At 36.1% G+C, this 27,599-nt stretch overlaps 1 protein-coding gene across 1 annotated transcript in view; it reads left to right on the forward strand.

Moving 5' to 3' along the window:
- Nucleotides 1–27,599, forward strand: part of LOC102872464 (TM2 domain-containing protein 1-like) — a 50,949-nt gene that overhangs the window by 15,106 nt on the left and 8,244 nt on the right. The window contains exons 3-5 of the mRNA XM_006879775.1: nt 7,564–7,672; nt 10,649–10,740; nt 20,958–21,031. Coding sequence (XP_006879837.1) covers nt 7,564–7,672; nt 10,649–10,740; nt 20,958–21,031 — 275 coding nt within the window. The remainder of the gene's footprint in view (nt 1–7,563; nt 7,673–10,648; nt 10,741–20,957; nt 21,032–27,599) is intronic.

Here is a 27,599-nt window from a genome sequence, read left to right on the forward strand (position 1 = left end):
ACAATATCCCTAGTACCACGACCCCTTCTAAACCCAGCCTGGACTTCTGGTAGTTCTCTGCTGATGTGCTGTTACAGTCATTTTTGGATAATCTTCAGTAAAACCTTGCTTGCATGTGGAATCAGTGGTATTATTAATTGATTAAATGTCTAATCAACCCCTTTTTGTACATTCCCTCTCCCTTCACTCAACTTACCTATTTACTAAATTTTCTTCTGTTACCTCCCTTCCCATCCCTGTTAACCCTCCCAGACTGATTCTGTGTCTAAATCTTAGCCTTCTAGAACTTGGTCTTATACCATATTTGCCCCTTTATGAGTGATTTGTCACGGGGCATAATTTCTCCTAGCTGCATTCATACTGTGCAGTGATTATCACAAATTCTTTATCATTCAGTATTACATTATACTCCTTGTGTGAGTGGCCTATAGTTTCTTTAATCATTCATCTGTTGATTGACACTTGTGTTGTTTCCATCTGTTTGCTATTTTTAAAAAATGCTGCAGTAAAGGTAGGTATCTGTATGTCAGTTTGTGTCACAACCCTTTATAGTTAACGGTGCCGTTGGTGGCTCAAGTGGTATTTCTATTCCCACCTTTAAACCCTAAACTTCTTTTCATAATTGTTGCACCATTTTACATTCCCACTAGCAGTGTTTGAGAGTTCCAGTCTTCCCCACAACCTTGCTAGCATTTGTTTTTTCTCCAATGAGCATTGCTGTTGCAGCTGGAAGAGAGCTCTGGTGACCTAAATTCATTGGCTACTCAGGTAGAAAGATAGACAGTCTTCTCCTGTGTGACTTATAGCCTCGGAAAATCTGCTGTAAGCTCAGCTATGAGCCAGTTCTGAATTGAAAACAATAAACAACATTGTTGCAGGGGTGGGTTAGGTGGGTGGGTGTGTGGGGAGGGGGTGTGTGTGTAGAGAGTAGGTGGCAGTGTGCATATAAGATGATATCTTATTGTACTTTTGATTAGTATCTCTAAGGGTTAATGATCTTGATTGAGCATTTTGTCATATTTTTATTGGTCATCTGAATGTCTTCTTTGGTAAGGTGTCTATTCATGCTTTGCCCATTTTGTAATTATTGTTGTTAGGTTTCATTGAGTTTAGTGTGATTCATAGACACCCTATCAACAACAGATCTGAACCATGTGCCGTCCTGTGCCATTATTGCAGTCACTGTGTCAAGTCCATCTTGGTTATCTTTTTAATATTGAGTTGTTGGAATTTTCTATAATTTTGATTAAATCCCTTGTCAAATGTGTCTTTGCCTAATATTTTTCCAAGTCTATGGATTCTCTTTTTGAGATTTTTTTTTTTTCCAGGTACATAATGGTTTACTTTTTAGGAATTCTCTATCTAGTTTGTTTTTGTTGTTGTTGATTGCTGTTGAGTCGAGCATGACTCATATTGACTCTATGAACAAAAAAGACCTAAAGCCTTTCCATAGCTATTGTTGTTTCTCCAAGTTGATAGAGTTTCCAGAGACATGCAGTTTAGGAAGTGGATGCCACTCCTGCTTCCCAACCTGTTTTAAAACTGGGAGTTCCACCAAAATCTGTCCGCAATGGGAAACCATAATGATATTTGATATCCCCATGGCACAAGGTTTTAGCATCATAGCGAACCCAGGTTTCCTTATACAGCACATTGACAAAGAGTGATGTGCAAAGTGGAAGAATGTTCCTCTAGATATAACAGCACTAGTTTTGTTTAGCAGTGGTTAAGGGTTGTTGAGTTGAATATGACTCATTAGCACAAAAGACCGGAACTGTTCTATAATTAACATAATTTCTGTACATTTATGAGAGTTTGTAAGTTTACAGAGGCATCTAGTTTAGACAGAGAGTGCCACTCCTGCTTCCCAACGTGAATCAATCTGGAAGCTCATCCAACCATTGTACATAGTGGGTAACCATTATGGTATTTGACACGATTATGGAATAGTGTTCAACATCACAGTAACTCCACATTATTCTGTACAGGAAATAGACAAATGATTGCTGTGTCATTAAAAGAATATTCTTCTAAAATTAATAAATTTTAGAATAGGGCCCTGTAGGATTTTAAAGTCATACCTTTGAGCAGGCTTCCACATTTACCCTTAGTCTAAGGCTCAAGGCCACCCACTTTTGAAGGAGGAAAAGAACAATAACACACAACCAAAAGGACCCCATAAACTTCTCTTGCCTCACTGCCACCAAGATGACCACCACTGAGATGTCAGCCTTCCAGCCAACTTCCAGAGTGGAGGGAGACTCCAAGGCCCCAGGCCAGCCCACAGACCCAACTAGTTTATCCTCTATTAATTGTGCATTTTCATTTGTGTGTGATAGTCTCTTTATGCCATAGATGATAATGCTAAAGTTTGTCCTGATTTTTTCTTTGATGATAAGTATTTATGCCTTGGTTCTTGATCCATCTTGGGTTAGCTTTTGTATTTGGTATGAGGTCTCGGTTTTGTTTCAGTTTTCTGCAAGTAAATACTCAATTTTGCTAACCCTATTAGTTAAAGTCTTTCTTTCCCCCACCTAATGGATTTCAGATGTTCTTTTTTTTTTAATTGAGTCAAGATTTACAAGTCATTTGCTTTCAAGAAATCATTCATAGACATTTTGTTTTGTAAACTTAAATGCCACTGATTAATAAAATTAGTTAATGGCAGTGTCTAAACAATCCCTTGTTGTATATTGGCTATAAACAAAATTCTTGTTGAAAGGCATTCTCTTTTATGTTATACTCCTATTATGAAACAAACCAAGCTTCTACAGTTGTTTAGAAGTGAGTTGTACATTTTCACAATAGATGTGTAAAACCGTTTGCATTATCGAACAGGTAGCTTTGGTTTGAATTTGCTCTTCAATTACAAAGTTTTCTTTTATCTCAGTTTTTAATATAAAAAGTATTTCTTCACACTCCCTTTCCCCTTCATTTTATATTTTTACTCATTTAAATATCTTGGTTTTATTGAATCTGTGCTTTTCTTGTAAATTCTTTCTTAGAGAATACATTGAGTAGATAATCAAATACAAATGAGTAGATAAATTGTATAGGAAAGTGTCATTTGAACTCTCAGTAAACTCAACAATAGGGTACTAAAATCATCGAATCCTCTCATGGCATCATTTTGCTTTTTACTGTTATGAATCAATTATGACCCATAACAAACCTGTTGAACAGAGTAAAACATTGGGGTTTTTGTTTTGTTTTGTTTTGGTTTTTTTCCCCCTCCATTGGATTTCTAAGGCTGCATGTCTTCATAGAACCCGATTCCTTTATCTTTCTGTTGGAGAGTGACTGGTCAGGTCTAACCACCAGCCTTTTGGTTAACAGCTCAACTCACAGAGCTCTTCTCAATTTATTTTTCTTGCCTTAAAAAGTACCAATGAAGGAATTTTTCTTTTACTTTTCAAAGAGAAGAGTGAACTGGGTGGGGTGAGGGTGGGGAGAAAAGTGCAACAATGAATGAATGGAAATCCAAAATCTCTGTAAATGTTCATTAAAATTAATATAATTAAAAAAAAAACAACGGTGAAGTCTTAGTTAGAAAATGCCAACTTCCACTCACATAAAATTTTAAATTTTGTTTTTTCTTAGCTTATTATGTAAAGTTTTGAATTTTCTCAGAACAAAAACTGATAAGTTAAATGAACAGAAAAGCATTTACTGAAATTCACCTAAAAACATGAAAGCCTTGCAGTCTGAAATGTTAAAGGAAGAGCTGACACTGTTTTGGTCTTAGTTTCTCTGAAGTGTATAGATATGTTGTTGTTATTGTTTTGTGCCATTGAGGTGGAACCGATTCATAGCTGATCCTCCAGCCCCTTTTCAGAGGCTGTAAATCACACGGAAGGAGATTGCACATCTTCCATGGAGTGGCTGGTGCATTAGAACTGCGTGTGTTTGGGTTGGCAACACAACTCTATTCATTAGGCCACTATGAGATAATAATGTGTCATGCCGTTATGAGGAATGATTCATTCAGGTGTCAGGGCTGATTAAGTTCCAGATCCAAGGGTCAGGCAATAGGTTGAAGACTTCCGGTGGTTCACGTGGCTCTAAGGGGCTATGAGCTAAAACCTACAGATTAAGCTGTATGCTGGAAATCTCTGCTGGTTCAAGAGGTTGTTCAATAAATCCCAAATCTAGATTGACTGGAAAACAACTGTGATGACATAACAGAGACTTCTTTCCAGACTCATGTCCCAAAAACCAGAGATAAAGTGATGAGAATGGTATAGGGTCAAGAAAGGGTGAACTTTCCCAAATATTTATATACTGAAGGCTGGCCACACTCCCAAGAATATTGCTTTTTTAACTAATTGATCACAAAATAGGAGGTCATCACATGGTATCTGCCAAACTACTGAATATTAGCCTGGCCAAACATTAACATTGACACATACCATTAACCCTCATGGGCTCTAGCATCTATCTGATGCCTTACGCTGTGAAAGGTGGAGAGTTGAAAGAGAGGAAAACACTCAACAAGATGGCTTGACACAGTGCCTGTAACAATGGGCTCAAACATGTCAGATGGGGAGGACGGTGCAGGATAGGGCAAGGTTCAGATCTGTTTGATTTTCATAGATAGGGTCACTGAGTCGAAGTTGACTTGATGGCTCCTAACAGTGACATACGCTATGCACTGTTGTAGATACTTAATTGTTGTTGTTAGGTGTCGTCAAGTCAGCTCTATAATTTGTAGTGATTGTATGTGAAACAGATCAGAACTTTGTTCTCTCCTGTTCCGTCTTCACAATATTTGCTGTGCCCACTGTTAGAGTCCCTGCGTCAGTCCATCTTCTTGAGAGTGTTCCTCTGACGCTCCTGATAACATAGCCAAAATATGTGAAATTAATCTCACTTTGCTTGTCTTCTGGCTGCATTTCTTCCAGGACTGATTGGTCTGTTCTTCTGGAAATCCATGGTATATTAAGTATTCTTTGCCAACAGACCTGTTCAAGGGCATCAATTATTTTTTGATCTTCCTTATTTATTGTTCAGCTTTCACAAGTATATGAAGCTGTTGAAAAATACCATGATTTGAATCAGGCATATCTTACCCTTTAAACTGGCATCCCTGTTTTTTAGCCTTGTAGAGATTCTTGACAAGATTCAATGCAATAATACTCTTGAAATCTTGACAGCTGTTTCTGTGGGTGTTAATTGTGGCTCCAAGTAAACTCCTTGACACCTTTAGTCCTTTCTCTATTTGTCTGGCTGTTGCATATTGGTCTAGTTTTAAGATTCTTATCTTCTTTAATTCCCACTGTGGTCCTGCGATAGGTTACTTTAGTGTCAGTTTTACTCAGAAGGAGGCCAAGGTTCTGAAAAGGGCATTTCTCATTCCAAACTTCTGACTCTTTACATTATGAGGCTATAAATTCTTCAGAAGAGTGTATGTCTGGCACATAGTAAGATCTATAAATTTAACTTCTGTTGTAGATCAGGATCATGCAATCTGCATAAATAAATGCAATAGAGGTTAGACACTATCAGGACTGGGAAACAGTCACCGAATGACTGGCCACTCTGCTGGGCAATCAAGGATATGTTCTTGTATCATTGGAGCCATAACTAAAGGTTACAAAATATGAAATTGTCTGAAAGACCATCACGGTAGTTAAAGATGGACTATCTTGAATTGAGAATTTGGCAAGGATAAGTAAATAATACTTAAATGGGGCTTATATCTTTGGTCCAAGGTACATACCATTCATTTTATTACAGTCAGTCCTAGGACAGCACCAAAAGAAGTTTTTCTGGTAACCTATTAGTAATATTGTTTCCTTAATCATGTCTGTTTCTAGAGGTTCATAGTAAAGATTTATTGATGCCATGCATCAAGACCTTTTGTACACATGTATCACAACTTGCATTTGTTTGACGATAGTAAAAAGGACTTTTTGAGAACAGATTATGATATTCTGTATCTGCCATACCTTAAGAGGAAAGAAATGTTTTTAGATTATATGGTTATGACAATATCAGGACTAGAATTATTGTCAGGAAAGGGCAACTTTTTAAAAACCAGCAGTAATTCCATGTTAAAACTTTAAAATGGAGATAAAGCCACTGCAATTTAGTCAGTTATGTGTTGGGCTTCTGAGACTAAATCTTTGCAAGATTTTCCCTTACAGAGCTGATGCATTTGAACTGCTGACCTTCAGTTAGCAGTCCTACACTTAGCCTGCTCTGTCACCAGGGCTCTTTCAGATTGCTCAATTTTAACACACATCAAGTGCCTCTGATTTTAAACCGTCATACACTTCCTTTAACTCTGTCATCTGGAATATGAATAAAGATCAGAATTGTGAACCGCTGAAATAATATACCCTACCAAACCTTGTGGTGCTGGAGAAGAGTACTGAATGTACCATGGACTGCCAGGAAAACAAACAGATTCATCTTGGAGAGGATTAAACCAAGCTACTTCTTGGAGGCAAGGATTCTGGGGCTTCGTCTGACATGCTTTGGACATGTTGCCAGGAGGGACGGGTCCTTGGAGAGGGACATCATGCTTGGGAGGGTGGAGGGACAGCGCAGGAGGGGAAGACCCTCTATGAGATGGATTGATTCGCTGACTGGGGTAATCGGGATTGGTGTGTCAGAGGCAGTGTGGTTGGCGCAGGACAGAGCAGGGTTTAGGGCTGTTGTGCATAGGGTCACTATGAGTCGCAAACGACTCGACGACACATAACAACAACAAACAACCAAACCTTAGGGAAAATGAAGAAACAAATATATTTTGAATAAATAAAACGAGCCTTGATTTATGGTATCCATTAGATATAAACTGGAAATACAAATTCAGATAGTGTTAAAGTAGTGGAAAAATCACCCAATGATTTCCCAACACAAACTTAGCAAATATTCTTTATCCTTGAGATAAACTAGAAAAATAATTGCAGTTGAATTGATTCTCAATCATGATATTTGTGTTTATAAGTCAGAGTAGAACTATGCTCCGTGTGGTTCTCAGTGATTACACTTGGATCAACAGGCCTACCTTCTTGGGTACCTCTGATTGGACTTGAACTCTCCACCTTTGGTTTCAAGCTAAGTGCTTTTTTTGTACCATCCAAACACCCCTGAGATTAATAAAGAGCAGTAATATTTTACAGTGTTTTCCATTGTCACTTTTACCAGAAATAGTAGATAAAGCTACGTGTCTAACCTAGTGTGGCAATTTATATACTGAATGTTATGAGTTCTGTATATAATATTGCTTCTATCTTGTATATGCAGGAGTGGCATTCACCTCCTAAGCAACAAGCCTGCAGAAACTCTATGAACTTTGATAAATGTTGATAGTTGTAGAGGGGCTTCAGGCCTTTTGTTTATAGGGTTGATAGAAGTCATGCTCGATTTGAAGGCAGTCAACAACAACAACAACAATAATCTTGTATATGAATTTGTAGTTTTTTCCTAATTAATTAGAGCCTCATGTCAGATGCTATACGGGCAGGTAATTTCATTATGTATTGTGCAAGTTTGCTTATTTTTTAGGAAAAAAATAAAAGTTATGTTTCTTGATTTTTTTTTTCTCCCCTCCAGTTCTGTGTTTTCCAGCACCCAACATAACTTGTAAAGATTTCAGTGGCAATGAAACACATTTTACTGGAAATGAAGTTGGTTTTTATAAGCCTATATCTTGCCGAAATGTGTAAGTATATTACTAAAGTTTAAACTTTCAAGTTACTTGCCTATATGATAAAGATGAAGTGAAGAGATAAATAATTAACTTGTGGGGAATATTCTACATTAATACAACTTGTCTTTTTGTTTTGGTAGAAAATTTTTTTATTTTAAATTTTTTAATAATTATTTTTCATTGTTGAACGTCTTCCTCCCCTCCCTCAGCCAAGCTAGCAATGTATCCCTTGTTCCAGATTGCTGGTCATACAGATAATACCTAATCATATATTCCTTCTGGACAGTTCTTCCCCTTATCTGTTCTGTTACAATGTTCATTATCTCTCCACTCTTTTCCCATTCTCTCCCCAACACCCCCCATGTCTGTCCTGTTACATAACAGCAGTATTACACAGTATTTGTCCTTTTGTGACTGAGATCTTTCATTCAACATAATGTCCTCCAGGATCCACCATATTGTGTAGTATTTTATGAGTTTATTGTTTTTCAGTGCTGTGTAATAGGCCATTGTGTGATTGTACCATAGTTTTTCTGTCCATTTGTTTGTTAATGGGCCCTTTGTTTGCTTTCATCTCTTTGGTATTGTGAATAATGCAGCAATAAACATTGGTGTGCATATATCAATTTGAGCCATGGTTTCTTTAGGGTATATTTCCAGTAGTGAAACTTCTGAGTCAAATGGTATTTCTATTTCCGACTGTTTGAGAAAGCATCATTCAGCATTTCATAGTGGCTGTACTATTTTACATTCGCACCAGCAGTGAATAAGAGTTGCAATCTCTCCACAACCTCATCAACGTTTGTTGTTTGCTGCTTTGTTGAACTTTGCTATTGTTGCAAAAAGTGTTTGTTTTTTTTTTTAGCAAATATATTTTTGTTGTTAATAACTATGATTCTTTGAAGAGTTGAGCTGAGATAGAGTATAACTAAGTGGCTTCATTCTCTGCCAGTTCAGATCAGTTTATGCTACCAAGTGAATTATGAAAACTTCTGATTAAAATTTTAAGGATTTCTAAAGTGCAAGTAAAGAATTTTGCACTTTTATGTTAAAAGAGCACTAATAATTATTGTTCACCATTTGTACATTAAAGGCATTTTGAAAATGTGGTTTCCTTCTTTGTATTAGATGCAGATGATAAATGGTAATATTAGACAGCATGTAGAAATTATCAGTTTGGAATGGTAGGACAGATGGTACTACCTTGTAAAGAATGTTCTCAATTTAAAGGGCTTCTTAGTTTGCTTTTTATTTTCACTATGGCAACATTGCTACTTTGTGCTAACACACAACTAAGCAAAGCGTCTAAGTCTGAAATCCCACTCTTCCTTCCAGGATATAACCTTTGTTGACTCTTCCACAGCTTATCCTTCTGGTTACTTCTGCATAAAATGTAGAGTTTTATTCCTTCTGTTTCATACTTTATGGATAATATATCAATGTGGCCAGTTGACTATACTTCACATTCTATTCAGAATCTGATTACTTTTCACTATGTCCTTCTCTATCCCTCACTGTGGGCCAACCCACTGTTTGTCACCTGACTAATTGTAATGATCTTCTAGCTTTTGTCCCCTTGAAAATTTGAATTTGTTCAGCAAATATTTATCCCTCTCATTCCCCACTGGCTACACAGTGTGTACTTTCCCATTCCATTGCTTTTGGACTTGAACATAGGCCTTGATTTGGCCTTTTTAGAAGGTGTGACAAAAGCACAGACAAAGCCTTAAAATGTATTAGTGGCTTTAGTTTTTCTTTTGTTCTTTGCTTCTGAAACGTGAAAAGTGCTTGTCCAAATAGTTGCTGTTGCTTTAGTCTGGCCCTAGAAAGAAACACTTAAATTGGCACTTACTTGAACTGAGTCCATAATTTGGATCTTAGCTTAGCAAAACCTCAACTAAAAGCAGATTCTCTTAGCCACACCCAGCCAACATTAGTTATTGTGTAATCTGCCGCTGTGAGAATAAATGCTTACTATCTTTAGCCTCTAAATTTTGAGGTTTGTCCCACATTATTATGAGTAGCTGACAAATGCTCCTCTGTAATCTTGCTTTCAATACAACATCAGTGATTCTCTTAAAATCTAAACCAGGTTATGTCACACCTTTACTTAAAATCATGTAACAGCTTTACATTTCTCTTAGCAAAGAAGTCATAGTTACAGTGTGGATATAGGTATCCCTTGTTTCTCTCCAGTACCTCTCAAGCTCATCTCCTGTTAGTGTTCTTTCCTCCTGCACCTTCTGACTGTACTCCAGTATGAGAGTTATACTGCCTTTGGACCATTTATTTGATTGGGACATTTCCTTCAGTGGTTAGGCATGAATTTAGGCACCTTCTCAGTTCTTTGCTCAAATATCACTTTCTCATTGAGACTTACCCTTATTCCATTTAAAAGTATAATCTGAAGAGTGATGTGGGCAGAGTGAGGAGTAGAAGGAATTAGAAAAGACCCAGTGGGGACCTGAAAAGTTGGGGTAATTGTGGGAATGGATCAGTGGTGATTAATTTTGTAAAACACAATGTATGGGAATGATTCTATGAAGCAAAATTTAAATAAAGGAATGTGTGAAATACAGTATATATAAATTAAACACAATGTGTATGAATTTTGTATGCAAACCAATATAAAATTAAAAGAATTAATAAAATAAAGGAAAAAATAAAGTACAATCTGTCCCTTATATATATATGCTTGAGATTTTGAATCTCCTCTGTACTCTAACATTGGATGATTTACACTTTAAAATACACATATGGTTATTGCTGTATTGTCTAGATTGTAAGCTGCATAGAGGGATCTTTGTTTTGTTCATTAATATAGACTAAGATCTTACAACAGTGCCTAGTATACACTAGACATAAAGAACATTAATCGAATGAAGAATGATGAACAAGCAAATAAATAATAATTAATAGTTCTGTTTGCTGAAATGTTCATATGTTGGGATTATTTGATACTGACCCTCAGGTCTTAATTTTGTGCAGAAATGGCTACTCATATAAGGTGGCAGTTGCCCTGTCTCTTTTTCTTGGATGGTTGGGAGCAGATCGATTTTATCTTGGATACCCAGCCTTGGGTGAGTATTTTTTATTTGAAAAAAAACACCAAACTTACGGAACTTGTGTTCTGGTTAAATGTATATATTTTGAGAGACCAAATCTGCATGTTATTAAAATGTCGAAGTTCTGTGTAACTAGATTGGAATGACTGACATTTTTTTGTGAGTATTACCTAGATGAATTCAGAATCAATCAGCGGAGCTTAGGGCTGTTGTACATAGGGTCGCTATGAGTCGCAGGCGACTCGACGGTACATAACAACAATAACAACAACAACAACAACAACATTACCTAGATGATAGTTCTACTTTTCAGCTTTGGTGAAAAGTACCTACTTTCCTCCCTTTTCATTCTTAGGAAAACACATGCTATGTATTGTAGGCTTTTACGTAAGATAATTGACTTGAACTGTTATTGCCAGTGTTTGCACACAGTAGGCACTCAGTAAATGTATTATGAATGAATGTATATACTTCTCCTTACTACTCTTTTTGGAACAAGGTAGAATCATAGCTGTGGCTGCCAGAAGGATTTTATTACATTGGCATCATTCCTCTATATCTTCCACCTAGCTATAAGCATCACATTTATCACAGTTATGATTATAAAAACATATACATCTGTCTGTAGCTTTTGTTTAAACAATACTTTCACATGCCTAATCTGATTTAAACCTTACAACTCTCTAAGTTTTATCTTCTTTAACAGGTTATGAAAGTGTCATCAAATGGTTAAAGAATTTACTGACCCTAAAGGCCTTACTTTATTCTGTGACATTCTTGTTGTTATCCTTGTTTTATGGATAGGGAAATGGTCACAAGATTAAGAGATTTAACCAAGGACACTCAGCAAATGGCCTGAATTTGAACCTACATTTACTGGCTCCAGAGATCATGCTTTATGTAGTACCAAGCCTCTGTGTTAGTCCTCTCTGAGCATATTTAAAGTTTGAATCTTCTGCTTTCTAGCTAGGGGATAGTTAACTTACTCCTTCTGTATTACTGCCACAAGGAGTCAAAAAGGCATCTTACTTTGGAGTTGGTAGGAGGCATGCTTCTTATGGCCTTACTTGGAACTCTGTTATATGGGATAAGTAAACTCATTTATTCCATCATCTGACATTTCTCCAGTGTCTACTACATGCTGATAGACTTTATCTGTGAGTAGTGGAAATGATGAGTAAGATCACTGTTCACATTGGCTAAGAAGAAAATATGAAATAAAAGAATTACAATCCTAGATCAGTTTATGATACAACACTATAATGGAACCATAACAGTGATATGAGAGCACAGAAAAGGGACTAATTCAGTCTGTCTGGGAATGTGAGGGAGGATTTATCAGATGAGATGAAATTTGTACTAGATTTTAAAGGATGAAGAGATGGTTGAAGGGAACAGCATGTACACAGGTACAGGAGTATGGTTTGTTTGGTCCCCCCCACCCCCAACCTTGAGGAGATTGCCCTTCCCCAGCAAAGCATCTGGATTGAACTGTGTGCCTTTGGGATTGCAGTGTAGTTTCTTGCCACTAGGCTACCAGAGCTCCCTAGGAGTATGATTTTTAAAAGAAAATGTGTGTTGAAAGAATTATGGATAATGTAGTCTGTGATTTAGGAAGTATAAGCCCCTATCTGGCACATATCATTTCTGCCCAACTTAAAAAAAAAAAAAAAGGTTGATTATTTTTAGTAGTAGTAGCAGTACTTCCAAAGAAAGGAATGGTGATTTTCTATAAAGATTACACCCAAAAAAACCCCTATGGGTCAGTTCTACTCTTATAATTAATGGATTTACTACTATAAGTTGGAATCAACTCAATGACCTTAGACTTTTTTTTTCCTCCTAGTAGGAAGAACAATATTAGGAGATGAAGCTGTCAAGATGAGTAGGTCAGAAATATGAAAGACTTTGAATGTCTTACTATGGAATTTTGACTTTACACTTCAGATGAATATTTAAACATGAGAATGTCATGGTCAGATTTCTGTTTCAACAAGGTAATATTGAAGAATTGTTGAAAATGATTTAGACTGGAGAATAACTAGGGGCAGAGTAAGCAAGAAAGGAGGTTGATGCAATATTCAGGATTACTGACTGAATGACAGTGTAACGAGACTTCCATGCCATTCTTTATAATAACCACATCGTTCCATTACACAGATAAACCTGTGGTGTGCTCTAAAGGCTTTTGAGCTGTCAGATGAAAATTATTTAATCTGACACACTTTTCTTTTTTGAAAAGAACACTTTTTCAGAGCAGTTTCAAGTATAAAGAAAATACAGAGAGTTCTGAATCTCTCTTTTTTTTTTACTGTTTTATGATAAAAGTATTTATTGATTTATTCTCTCATGCTCCAAGGACCTTCTGGTACACTTATGCTAACCAGAAAAGTAAAGATAAAAAATTAAAATCCTCTGTTATTTTTTCAGTGCCTCTGTAATAGGAATACCACAAATGGATGCTTTTAATTGACAAAGTATTTTCTCACACTTTAAGAGACTAGAACTCTGAATTCAAGGTACTGACTGGATGGGACACTCTTTCCTTGTTGTGACAGGAAATACATCTCTCTTTTTAGTGTTTGCTCCTCCATTCCTTAGTTATCTTCACATGATGTCTATGCTCTCCTCTGTGTTTACTTCCTTGTGCCTAATCTGCTCTTTACATTCTTTTTTTCTTTTACTTTTCTTTTTTTTTAAATTTTGGTCTTTATTTCTTTTTTGATTAAATTTTATTAATTTTAATGAACATTTACAGAGATTTTGGGTTTCCATTCATTCATTGTTGCACTATTTTCTCTACCCTCCCCCCCAGTTTGTTCCTCTTTTTTTTCCCCCTTGAAAGTCTGTTTTAATTGTTCCATTTCCACAGTGCTTGTCAAAGCCAGTTCTGATTAATCTCCTTTGTCAATGTGTCCTTTGCCATTCCCTATCACTCCTTCCTGAGAGAGACTTCACCCTGATTCATAAGGAAAATGGGACGGCGTATTGAATCTCTTTTTAGATGATGGATGGATGGATGGACGGACGGACGGACGGACGGACGGATGATGGATGAGCAGATAGATGAAACGAGAAACTAAATTCATGAGAAAGTAACATGGTAAAGTGATGGGTAGAATATATCCTACACCCTATTTGGATGTTGCTTTTTAAGCAAACAGGGCTTTATGTCATTTTTAGAAAGATTGCTGAGTTTTTAAAGGTTTTTAAAGGGTTGGAAAGGGAGGTAGTAGAATTATTTAGAATATTTTATTCTATGGTAAATAGTAGATTTTTAAAAAAATGTTTGCTTAATGAGAGACTTTTTATCTTAATTACCCATAATGTGTGTCAGATGGGCTGTCATGTTCATATAATGTAAGGTAATGCTTTTGACTTACTGTAGTGAATGATAATATGTTGGCATTTACAATGTAATTTTTCCTCTGCCAAATGAAACTGTAAACAGCTCTGGTTAGTGAATGTTAGTTTCCTGCAGGAGCTGCCTTGCTCTAGCTGCTGTTACTCCAGTCTATTATCAGTGTAAGTTAAAGAGAATCTTTCCACTTGAGGCTCAGGTTCTGAAATTTGCAGATTTAATTTTAAATATTTAACTTTGTACTCTAGTGTAAATTTCACAGAGAAAAAAAATGGGATAATTTAATTTCTTCTTATAACCACCTGGTGTTTGTTAATTTAGCAAATGTTTTGGCTGCTAGTTTTGAGGTTCAGTGTTCTCAGAGTTCTTATCTGTCACCTGTCATCCACTGTCCATTGCTCTACAGCTTCCAAATTTTTTGTTCTTAATGTCTAGTCTCTTATTCTCTTCATTCTGTTGGGTTTTTGAGTTTAAATGTATGTAAGAACATTTTGCTTTTTTTGGGGGGGTGTTGGAGCTAGAGGAATTAAGGTAGCATATTAAATTATGGTGTTGAAGATTGCCTTTATATTTTCAAAGGTTGAAAAATTTTAAACCAATAACTTACTTAAGAATATTGACTATACCGTGGACTGCTAAGAGAACAAATGAGTTCGTTCTGGAGAGGGTAAAGTCAGGCTGCTCCTTGGAGGCAAGGATTCTGAAGCTTCGTCTGACGTACTTTGGACATGTTGCAAGGAGGGACTAGTCCTTGGAGAGGTACATCTTGCTTGGGATGGTGGAGGGACAGTGCAAGAGAGGAAGACTCTCCATGAGATGAATTGATTCAGTGACTGGGGTAATGGAGGTAGGTGTATCAGAGACATTAAGATTGGCACAGGATAGAGCAGGGCTTAGGGCTGTTGTACATAGGGTCACTATGAGATGCAGGTAACTTGATGGCACATAAAAAAACCCTACTTGTATACATTTAAATTAGTGTTAATGATTTTATTTTATAGGTCAAATTAGTCTAACATGTAAAAATTACATTGTTGATAGAACTTAAAAATTCTTTTTTATTTTACTGTTAAATTTTACTAAGTAGTGGAGGCTAAAAATTTTTGATATTTTCAGTTAAAATTATTACTATTAGTAAAATAATTTGAACTAGAGAGTGTAATGCTTTGAGTAGTTAGGATAAAAAATGTTATTTATTTTATAATCCTTTTTTTCTTCATGTTATGAAAAGCGGTGGATATATATATGTATGTATATATTGTTTTTCATACAATTAGTACTGTTTATATTAATTGGAATTTTTATGAGAATATAATAAGTTTGCAAATTATGAAGGTGTGCATCTTTGCTTAAGGAATTTAGTATTGAAGGTAAAATACTTCATTATATCATTGGTCCTGGAGTATCAAGAGAAAGTGAGGGAATGAACATATAATTGAATAAAATTTTATGGATGTAAAAGGCTACTATTTTAGAAAGCCAAACTAAGGTTTACACACAGAGTCATATTAAGATAGTTACCACAGAGGGAAAGGAGGAAGAGTAGAAAATTAATTGATGAATACTTATTAATGCAGGTGAAGGGGAAGACAGTATGGAGTTAATTGATAATCTGCATTGTGAATATTTTAATTAATGCTCTGAAAAAAGATGTGCATGAGTCATTGATTAAAAAACAATGTGCTTTGAAACTGCTATCAAATCACAATGAAAAAATACAAACTTAAAAAAAATTTGATTTTAGAAAATAATTTTTTCTTGGTATCTCAGATTGCTTTTAGCACATAATTGCTCCTAGTCTATAGGTATGTGTATGTATATTTGGTTTTTATTTCTTTTAATTTATCCCTCAGTGTACTAGTGCTTGCTCCAGCTGGAAGTCTTTTTTATTCTAAACTCTTATTCTAATAATATTCTGCATTAACTGTGTGTTAACATCTGGTTTTTTTTAAAATATGCAATAACTAGCATATTTTATTTGCCCATCTGTAGCATTAAAAGATTATGTATTTTCAAAGATAATAGCTATTTTGGAGGCAATTAAGAGGAAGAATACTCTTTTCCTAATGATATTCATTTTGGAATCTTTTTTTATTTTTTTAAAATCTTTTTAAAATTATGAGAATAACAGTGTTATGTCTCTTTATGCCCAAATCTTTAAAAACCTTTAGTTATCATAGTCTCATCAACTTTGAAGGTACCAGTTTGAACCAAGTTGAATGTGATAATCACTTACTATGGGACAAATAGATTTGCAAGTTGTACTTTTCTAAGAATTGAAAGCTCTTCTTTATAGGTGTAGGCAATAGTAATAATAATAATAAATAATAACAAATCATTATAGAACACTTGTGATTTTAATGGGTAACAGTTTCAATATAAAATAATCTTCATTCTGTGATGCAGTTATGCAGCAGAAAAATATTACAAGATACAACTTGTATTGAAACAAGAAATATAAAACAAAATTCTCTGTTGTTTTTACCTTATATCTAACTAAATCCTGTTGTTAATTTGTGCTTTTAAAATGGAAAGTTTAAGTCCTAAATATGAGCTTTATTAATATAGTCGTTAGGCAGTATAGTGTTATGAAAGTATATATCCACAATAATAGTGGTTCAGTATAAAAATGAACCTTGATTGTTCTTTTTGTTGTTATATGCCTTATTGTCTCCTGCAACTCATAGCTACCCTATGTACATCAGCTCTGAAGCCTGCCCAGACCTGAGCCAGTCTCACTGACTCTGGCACACCTACCCCCATTACCTCAGTTACTGTGTCAATCCATCTTAGCTGAGATCTTCCTCTGCTGTGCTGTCCCCCTGCTCTTCCGAGGATGATGTCCTTAGTATGTGAGATAGAAGCTTCCAAATCCTAGCTTCCAAAGAGAAACTTGGTTTCACCCTCTCCAAGACAGACCTGTTTATTTTCTTGGCATTCCATGGTATGTTCAAGACTGTCCTACAGTACCACAACTCAAAGGCATCGATTGTTTTTCTGTCATCCGCAGTCATTGTCAAGCTCTCAGAGGCGTACATAGCAAGTAATTGTGAAGACCATGGCAGAATCAGGCACATCTTAATCTCTAGACTGTTATCTTCCCTTTTCAGTACTCTGGAGAGGTCCCTGACTGCATATTTTCCCAGTGTACTTTGTCTTTTGATTTTCTGAGTAGTAACATCTTTTTAGAACATTAATTGTATAAAAATCTTCACCTTATATTTTTTCAACAGTAAGAAGATAGTAAATAGTATCTGTACAAAGAGATTGAATGTAATATTTTTTATTAAAACAGTCTACTTTTGATAGTTCATAAATCCCTTAACATTTAAAAAAAAAGCCCTGGTATTGATGCTCAAGTAATTAAACCTCTACATGAATAATAGTTGATACAGATTTTAATAAAGGAACTATAGATTGTGTACTGTTTTGCATCATTTAACTTGATCAATGTTTATTTGCAAATAAGATAATTTCCTGTTGATATTTTTCTCTTTAGTAATTGAGTCAAGTGCCTCTTTTGTACAAGATAGTATACTAATAATAATGAGAATGACAAAACCTTGACTTCAGGTTACTCACAGAATAATTAGGGAAGAGAAAAAAATATATACTAATAAATAAAAACATGGAATATTACTACTCTCTTGAGAATGAAGGACAGGCTCCTCCCCCATTGTGTAGATATTGCAGTAAATTAATTTTGGAGATCTTAGACAAAGTTTTCCTGAGTTTTGTGTACAGTTGAATCAGGACTGACCCATAGCTGATCTTTCGGCAGGTTTTCAGAGGTACTTAATCACATGGGAGGAGTTGCTCACCTTCTCGCAGAGTAGCTGGTGTATTTGAACTGGGTGCCTTTGGGATTACAGCACAGCTCTTGCCACTAAACTAACTAAATATCTAAACTAAGTTTTAAATGATCTCTCTACTCTTATACTATTCTCCTCCCAACTCTCCATGTCAGACCTGCTTTATAACAGTGGTGCTATGCAGTATTTGTCCTTTTGTGACTGAGATATTTCACTCACATGATGTCTCCCTCCCATGTTGTGTAATATTGTACGAGTTAATTGTTTTACAGTGCTGCAAAGTAGTCCATTGTATGGATATACCATAGTTTTTCTATCCATTTGTTTGCTGGTGGGCACTTTGGTTGCTTCCACCTTACTATCACAAAAAATTTCAACAATAAACATGGGTGTTTATATATTTGTCTGGATGATGAGTGCATTTGAACAGATGAAGGAAAGAATTGTTTAAAAGGAATATATGATTAGGCATTATATGTACGACAACAGCCCAGAATAAGAGGCACATCATTACAAAGAGGACTGGGGAGAGGGCTGAGGTAGGTAATTGTGCAACAATGCATGAATATATAAAAAATTAAAAAAACCAACAAACTGTGGGATGGGGAAGGAGGGAGAGATGGTAAAATGTACAACAGTGAATGAATGAAAATCTAACTGTAAAGGTTCATTATAATCACAATTAATTTTTTTTAAAAAAGGATGATGAGGATGGCAGAAGATAACAAGGCAGAGAGTAGTTCTTTATTCTTATTCTTATTCTTATTCTTATTCTTATTCTTATTCCTTATTCCTTATTCCTTATTCCTTATTCCTTATTCCTTATTCCTTATTCCTTATTCCTTATTCCTTATTCTTATTCTTCAACTGGTTTGTTTATACAGTTAGAATACATTGTTTTCCTCACAAGAACTTTCCCATTTTCTTCACCAACCCCCCCAGCCCATCAAATTATATGACCCTGTGATTAACACAACCCCCCCAACACCCAGTCTCACCCCTCTGTTTATACCCTCCCACCCCTTGGATCCTCATATTCATTCAACAATAATGGTTTTATATAGTATTTGTCCTTATGGAACTGAGTTAGTTTATTCAGCATAATGCTCTCCTGTAAGTAAACACAGCTATATGTAATTATTTTTTTAAAGCTCTTAAAAGGTTGGAATGGGAAGGGAGAAGCATTGTTTAAAACGACTTACTCAGTGCACAGATGCTAACAAAGGATGGTTGTTAACAGTCACTCAAAAGCACCTTGGAAGAAAGGCCTGGCAGTCTACTTCTAAAATGTCAGCCATTGAAAAGTCCATAGTACACAGTTCTGCTCTGATACATACAAGGTTGCCTTAAGTTGGAATCTGTCAAATGGAAACTTGTTTTAGGTAAGAAATGTTTTGAAGAAAAGGAAAACCAAACTTTTATATCATATTTATATTATTCCCAATATGTGCTGTGCTTTTGTTGTGCTTTATGTCTAATGCTAATGAGATAAAGAACACCTAATATAACTACATATTTCAAGTTGTATTTCCAGATTGTATGAAAGAGGTGATCTCATTGTCTAACATGTTTTCAGCTGGCATCTATTTGTAGTTTATACTCAGAGCTACCCTTTCACGAAGACTCTTGTTTTGCACCATTTCATTATTTCAAGTGGGATTCTTGAATGATTTTGTTTAAATAAAGAAGAGAAGATTACTCATCCTATTTCCTCCAAATCTGTCTGTTCTAATTTGATCATCCTAATTTGGGTTATGTCTTTATATAATCCTGGATTTTATGCTTTATTTTCCACTTAGTATCCTAACTCTTGGGTTGGCACTAAGGACATAAGTGTATGCTATACTCGGTTCAGAATTTTTAATTTTGTTAAAGACAGCAGGCGCGCGCGCGCGCACACACACACACACACACACACACAGAGACTGACTCCAGGTGGTGAAGAGATTGAGATTATTAACAGCTTTAGTGTTGCTTGGTTCCACAGTCAGCACTCTTGGTACCAGCAGATAGGAAATCAAAAGACTACTTGCATTGGGAAAGTCATCTGTCAGGGACCTCTCCAGAATACTGAAGAGTAACGATGTCAGTTTGGAGACTGAAGTGCACCTGATCCAGGCCATAGTCTTTGCAATTGCTTGCTGTGCATCAGAGAGCTGGACAATGAGTAGGAATGATTGAAAGTGAATCGATGTCTTTGAGCTGTGGTGTTGGTGAAGAGTGTTGAATATACAATGGACTGTCAGGAGAATAAACGGGTTCGTCCTGGAGAGGAGGAAACTAGGCTGCTCCTTGGAGGCAAGGATTCTGAGGCTTTGTCTGACATACTTTGGGCTTGTTGCAAGGAGGAACTGATCCTTTGGAGAAGGACATCATGCTTGGAAGGATAGTGGGATGGAGAAAGAGAGGGAGACCATCGATGAGATGGACTGATACAGTGACTGGGGTAATGAGGGTAGGTGTGTCAGGGACAGTAAAGTTGGCACAGAATAGAACAGGTCTCAGGGCTGCTATACATGGGGTTGCCATGAGTCAAAAGCGATGTGACAGCACATAACAAATCTAAAAAAACTGAGTAAATTCAAGGTAATTGAGTTAATTAGATTTTGCATATTTATGACAGGGTTAATATTTTTCTTTGATTAATTTTATATGGACATGATAATACTTAACCTCTCTACTGTAAATGCATGTTGATACTTGGATTCTTGGTGTAATAAATCTAAATAAAGATTTTAGGGCTAAAAGATGTCCTATAATCCTGATGTATTGAGGCTTGGAAATTTCTTAGGCCATTTCTCAAGAAATTTTGGATGATTACATTTAATTTTTTCATATCTTAATATTTTCTTGTTGAGTGAATTAAGTATTTTCTCAACTTTTCAGTGTAAAAATTTAAGTTTAGCATATTTTCAGATGAAGATTTGATTTTTAAAAATGTACATTTTATATTTTTCACTTTAAAAATCTGTGGTATATGCAGTGGTTTAATAGAAAAGTTAAAAATCTTGTTTCTAAGATTTTTCAAACTTTTTTAATAATTTTGCCTTCTTTTGTAGGTTTGTTAAAGTTTTGTACTGTAGGATTTTGTGGAATTGGGAGCCTAATTGATTTCATTCTTATTTCAATGCAGGTAAGGTAGTTTCCATCCAGCAGATGAACTAATTTCATATTCAGATTTTGAATTCTTTGATCTTCTGTTGGTATATTTAAAATTTTAATTATATTAAAAAGTAGTAAGAATGCATGTTTTCCATTTTTATTAAGATACTGCCTCTAACTAATCATGGTCATATTCCCAGGTAGCATTTTCCCCAATGGTTCTATTAATTATTTATTCTAAAAGAAAATCTTCCAGAAATCCTTAAAGTCCCAAGAAAACCAAAGGACTGATGGATCACATGAAGCACAGCCTTCATTACCTGGAGACCAGCAGTAGCTGATGCTCACCTACCACTCTGGACCCATCCGACCAACACAGCCAGGGAAGTCTCATTATGAGTGGAGGAAAAAAGGTAGAACAAAATTCAGAGTCAAAGAGGAAAGAGACTTTCTGGGCAGAAGAAGGAACTGCCAAGACTATAGTCCTTACTTAGGCAGACTTCAAAGCTGGAGTTGAGCCCACCTCCAGGGACTACTGTTTATCCAAACAATAGGTAGGCCTGTAAGTAAATCAGTAACATCCATTAGGAACATATTTCTCAGAACAATCAATCTTCAAGGCCAAAAAGTGAATTTGTTCAAAAACAAAACTCAGAAGATAGGAAGAGGAAAGAAGGACAAATGAAAACAAGAAAGGTAGGGAGAAAGTGCTTAACCATTGCACTATTACTGCTCTTTATATAAGTATTAATTAATAAGTATTCATTTTCTCTTGTCCTGGACAGGAATCATCTCTCCCAGTATTATTCTTTTAGTTGTAAACTATAGAAATTGAGATCCAACTAACTTAAACCAAAAAGGAAGGGATGGGAGAAAGAACATAAATGGGTTCTCAGTAGAAAATCTAGAAGTAGGGTTGGCCTTAGGAACGCTGGTGCATTGTCTTTAGAGAATTGTTCTGCTAACCCAAAGGTTGTACCCCTCTGATGTTCAAAGTTACCAGTGACTCCTAAAGAGAAAGATGAGCAATCCCTTCTTGTGGGATTTATAGCCTCAGAAACCCAACAGAGGATCAGCTATGAGCAAGTTCTACCTCTCAGCATTGAATTAAGGGCTGGTCTTGGGCAAGAACAAATCTATTTAATCACATAGTGGATTCAACACTTTATGTACGTGCCTCTATTTCTCTGTGTTCATTAGTATTTATCTCTCCTGCTGCAGTAGTTGTCAGGCAGATTGACTCTGAATTGCTGTCCTGAGCATTTAAAAGTACCATCAGATGTTTTCTGTTAGATTATACTGAACTGGTGGTGATAATGAACTCATGAAGATTCTTAATTAGGGGAAGAGATAAGTGTTTTACTTTAAGTTGCAAAACATTTCAACAAGCATTTATGGAGCACATAATATCTTCAGCAAGTTTATCCGTATTCATTTAAATCGTCATCAGTTTTGCTCTGCTTTCTCATTCATACTGTATTTCTTCTCAATTCTGTCTGCTTGGTATTATTGATATACTTTAAAAGGAAGTAAAAAACTAGGATAAAAAATGTGCAGGGTACCATACTGTGAGGAGGAGGCAGCATATGGGCCAATAAGATACCAGAATTAAACAAGTAAAATATTTGGATTTTAAGTTGGAATTTTCCTGTCTTCATTCGCAAACATATGCTTAACTAAATACCCTTCCTTCTCTGTGGGATAGGCAAGCAGGCATGAAGAGGCTAAGGTATATATGCACATATGCTTAGAAATGGGTTTCCCATTTTAAATGAGAGTGTAAGGAATTTAATATGCTACTGGGATTCTTCCAGTTAAGTTATCGAGAATTTTCTATCTTTGAAACCCAACCTTTTTGTTAATCTATTGAAGCTAGGTTCTTTCTTTGGTGGTATTATCCTTACTTTATAGATTTATTTATATAAAATTATAGAACTGATTTAATCAATTTACTTTGTTCTCGTACATGAATGCCTGAACTTTTCAGAATAAATAGTTCTTTTCCTAAAACTTTCCTCAGATTGAGATCCTACTGTGCTTTGAAATTATTGAGATTGATTTAGAGTATTTGAATGTCTGTAGTAAATTTCTTGAAATTACATATTTTAGCATATAGATTTTCTTAGAATACTTCAAGTTGAAGGAAAAAAATTGTCTTTTCAAATATAGCCATATAATCTTCCCCTAGTGTCAGACTTGATGTGTGATTGATTGTTTAATACATCAGTTGTAGAAGTGCTTTCTTTTTAAAGAAAATCAAGTAAGTGGGTATTCATCGTGTTGTTGTTAGGTGCCATTGAGTCAACTGTGACTCAAAGTGACTGTGAACAAAACCTTGTCCTATCCAACATCACTATCACAGACTGCCATGCTCAAGCCCAAGGAGATAAACCATCTTGTTGAGGGTCTTCCTCTCTTCTCCTGACCCTCTGCTATTCCAAGTATGATGTCTCTTACAAAGGGCTGTCCCCTACTAACAAGATGCCTAAAGTGTATGAGATGAAGTTGCACCCTCTTTGTCTCTAAGCAGCACCCTAGTTACACTTTCTCTTAAACAGATTTGTTTGTTCGTTTGGCAGGCCATGGTATATGCAGTACTCTTCACCTGCACCAAAAGTCCTTGACAGCAGGTTTTCTCAAAGCAGCACATCTTTTGATTTCTTGACTACTGCTATCACGAGTGTTGATTGTAGATCCAGTGAAATTAAATCATTGAGGACTTCACGTCATTTTTTCCTCTCCATCTTTCATGATGTCCAGTAGTGAGGAGTTTTACTTTCTTGATGTTAAAATGTAATTCATATTGAAGACTGTAGTCTTTGATTTTTTGAGTGCCTCAAATCTTTTAAATTTTCTGCAAGCAAGGTTTTGTCATCTGCACAATGTAGGTTGTTGATAAACCTTCCTCCAAACCTAATGTCACATTCTTCATATAGTCTAGCTACTTGAATTATTGTCTTCAATTATACGAATATATGGGAGCTCTGGTGGCATAGTGATAAAAACCTATGCTGCAACGGTTCCTGTCCCCTAGCTGCTTTGTGGGAGAAAGATAGGAAGTCTCCTCCCTTGCAGTTTACAGCCTCTGAAAACCTAGTTGAGGGCCAGCAATGAGTTGGTTCTGACTCGACGGTGCATAACAACCACAGCAACATACTGATATTGAAGAAAAATTTGGTATCAGGATTGGAAGAAGACTCATGAATAACCTTTGTCATGCTGATAATACAGCTTTGCTTGCCGAAAGAAGAACCTGAAGCACTTGCTGCACAAGCTTAAACATTTCAGCCTTCAGTATGGGTTGTATTTCGATGTCAAGAAAGAAAAATCCTTGCCCCTGGACTGATAGGGAACATCATGATGAACAGAGAAAAGAAGAAGACTGTCAGTAACTTAACTTTCTTGGATCCACAATCAATATACTTGGTATCATCAATGAGGAGATCAGGATATGTATTGCAATGGAATAGTCTATAGTGGGGGACCTTTCCAAATTATTGAGAAATTATGTCAGTTTGAGGACTAGTGTGTGCCTGACTCAGTTGCTGTGCATCTGAGAGTTGGATATCAACTAAATATGACAGAAGAATTATTGATGCCTTTGAGCTGTTGAAGTAGAGTGCTGAAGATCCCAAAGGCTGCCAAAAGAATAAACAGATAGGACTTGGAGAAAGTGCAGCCATGATGCTTCTTGGAGGTCAAGATGGTAAAACTTCGTTTCACATATTTTGGGCATGTTAGAAGTTATTCCTTGGAGAGGGACATCATGTTTGGGAGGGGGAGAGGTGGTTAAAGAGAAAGAAGACTCAGCCAGGTGGGTTGACATGACTTGGTGACTGTGGCAATGAGCTTGAAGTGTAGTGGAGATTGCATTGGGTTGGAGATTGTGGCCACAAATCAGAAAGGTGAGGAATGTAGAGGGTTAATAAATACATGAACTGAAGTGTAGAGAAATATCAGAAGAAAGTATGGCAGATTTTGTTTTTAGTTTTTGTATAAAATGAAGATACTGTTTTTCTTTTTTTCATTCCCATTAATCTTAGAGTGGATTTTCTTACAGGACTAGTAATTATATAATCAACCATAGTTCACAGAAGCAGCTTAATTGCTAAGAACTTTAAGAATATTATTGGTAAATTTATCAAAATTATAAAATATCTCTTTTATGTTGACTTTTTTAGATCCTGCTCATATTAGCACAGGGGAGCTCTAGTGGCCTAGAGGGCAAAGAGTTGGACTCCCCACCCAAAGGTTCGAATCCACCATTTGCTCAACATGAGAAAGATGAGCAGATTCTTCCTGTGCTATTTACAACTTCTGAAAACCTGCTTGGATGTCAGCTATAAAAGTTGGTTCCAACTTGACAGTTGGTACTATACAGTACTGTGTTCAACTGAGTAGAGTTGATAGAATTGTATAGTAAGTTGGGCCCTTTGCCTTAATGGAATTTTGCAATTTAATTATCTTAAGTTTGATTATGTTGTTGTTACTGTACCGTTGAGTCAAGTATGACTTATAGCAGCCCTATGATTGACAGATCTGAACTCTCATATTCCATCCTCGTCATTTCTGACATACTTGAACCCATTGCAGCAGTCAGTCTGTCAGTCCACCTGGTTGAGGGTCTTGCTGTCTTTCACTGATCCTCCACATTTCCAAGCATGATATCCCTCTCCAAGGACTGAGTTCTTCCAGTATCATATCTAACACATATAAGATGAGATGAATCTTTGTCATCTTTGTCTCCAAAGGGCACTTTGGCTGTACTTTCTCTAAGAGATATGTTTGTTCTTTAGGCCATCTATGGGAGCTCTGGTGGCCTAGTGGAAGAAGTTGCACTGTCAACCCAAAGGCCTATAGTTCAAATCCACCACCTGCTCCACCGGTGAAAGATTGGCAGTCTCTTCCCATGTGATTTAGTGCCTCTGAAAACCCATTGGAGGGTCAGCAATGGGTCCGATCTGACTGACAGCACACAACAACAACAATAACAACAGTGGGATATACAATACTCTTCTGCAACATCATAGCTCAAAGACATCTATACTCTTGTCATCCTTATTTGTTTTCCAGTGTACTTATTCATTGTTCAGCTCTCAGATGCACAGCAAGTGATTGAAAAGATCCTGGCCTGAATCAGGTGCACATTAGGCCTCAAACTAACATGATTACTCTTGAGTAATACAGGCCCCTGACTGCAGACTTTCCCAATATACTATGTTTTCTGATGTCCTGACTGCTGTACCAAGTGTGTTGATCCAAATAAGAGAAAATCATTGACAATCTGCCTTTTCTTTATCTCTAATGATGTTGCCTATCAGTATAGTAGTGACAATTTTGTTTTCTTGTTGTTGAGATGCAGTCCATATCAAAGATTGTGTTCTTTGATCTTCTGCAGCAAGCACTTCAAGCCCTCCTCACTCTCAGCAAGCAAGGTTGTTCCATCTCCATGATTTAAATTGTTCATGAGTCTTCCTTTAATCCTGATTCTTCTTCTTCATGTAGCCAGGTTTTTGAACAATTTTTCCAGCATATTGGTTAAATAGGTGTGGAGAGAGCAAAAGGACATTACAAAGATAGGAGAAAAAAAAAAAAAAAAACCCCCCCACAATGGATTTCAAGAAGAGTCTCTGAAAATTGTACAAAAGCATTGAGAAGCCAAAGCAAAGGGAAGACATGCTGAAGTAAAATTTCAAAGGGCAGCTTGAGAAGACAAAGCAAAGTATTGTAATGAAACATGCAGAGAGCTGGAATTGGAAAATGAAAAGGGAAGAACTCACTCAGCATTTCTCAAGCTGAAACTAAGTTTAATAGTAGAGCCCACTTATTAGAAAGAAAATGTTTACTTGGAAATGGGAGTATTTTTTAAAGAATTATCCTGAACTTATTTAAAGTTATTATAATTTTACTAATATTTAATAGCACCTGATTATTTCAATTTGGAGCTTAAATACGGTGAAGGCTTTGGTTCAGTTTTGTGTAGATCCATTTGCTTTGTGAAACACCTAGCCTATCCTCTTGCCCTATGAAATAAATAATGATCGAAAAAGGAAATAATATATAATCACTCTGAATCTAGTCAGGTAAAGTAGTCAGTGTACCTGATAGTGCCCATGATATAGGACAGCAGTATATTAAAATCAGTGACCATTTTCTCACTGATAGAAAATTTCTCAAAGAGCAGTTAACCATTTCTTATTGATAGAATTTTTTTTGCCTTTTCAAGTTTTTATTTTTATACATTTTTTTTTTAAAAAGAAAGACATAGGGGAGCTCTGGTGGCCTAGTGGCAAGAAGCTGCACTGCAATCCCAGAGGTACATGGTTCGAATCCACCAGATGCTCTGCGGGAGAAGGAGGGACAATCTCCTCCTGTACCAGTCAGATCCGATTTGATGGTACACACACACACACACAAAAATAACAGTAATTAAAAAAAAAAAAAAGACAGACATAATTACCACAAGTTACAAAGGACTAAAGAATGACTAGAATAATGAATGAATCACTTCAGTCTGGAAAGCAGATACTCTCAATAATATTGATATTATAGTACAAGCTCAGTTGAGTATTTTACACCCCCCCCCCCACACACCCACT

This window comes from Elephantulus edwardii, unplaced genomic scaffold, assembly GCF_000299155.1.
Source record: "Elephantulus edwardii isolate Elephantulus edwardi_28Jun2011 unplaced genomic scaffold, EleEdw1.0 scaffold00005, whole genome shotgun sequence".
Classification (NCBI taxonomy): domain Eukaryota; kingdom Metazoa; phylum Chordata; class Mammalia; order Macroscelidea; family Macroscelididae; genus Elephantulus; species Elephantulus edwardii.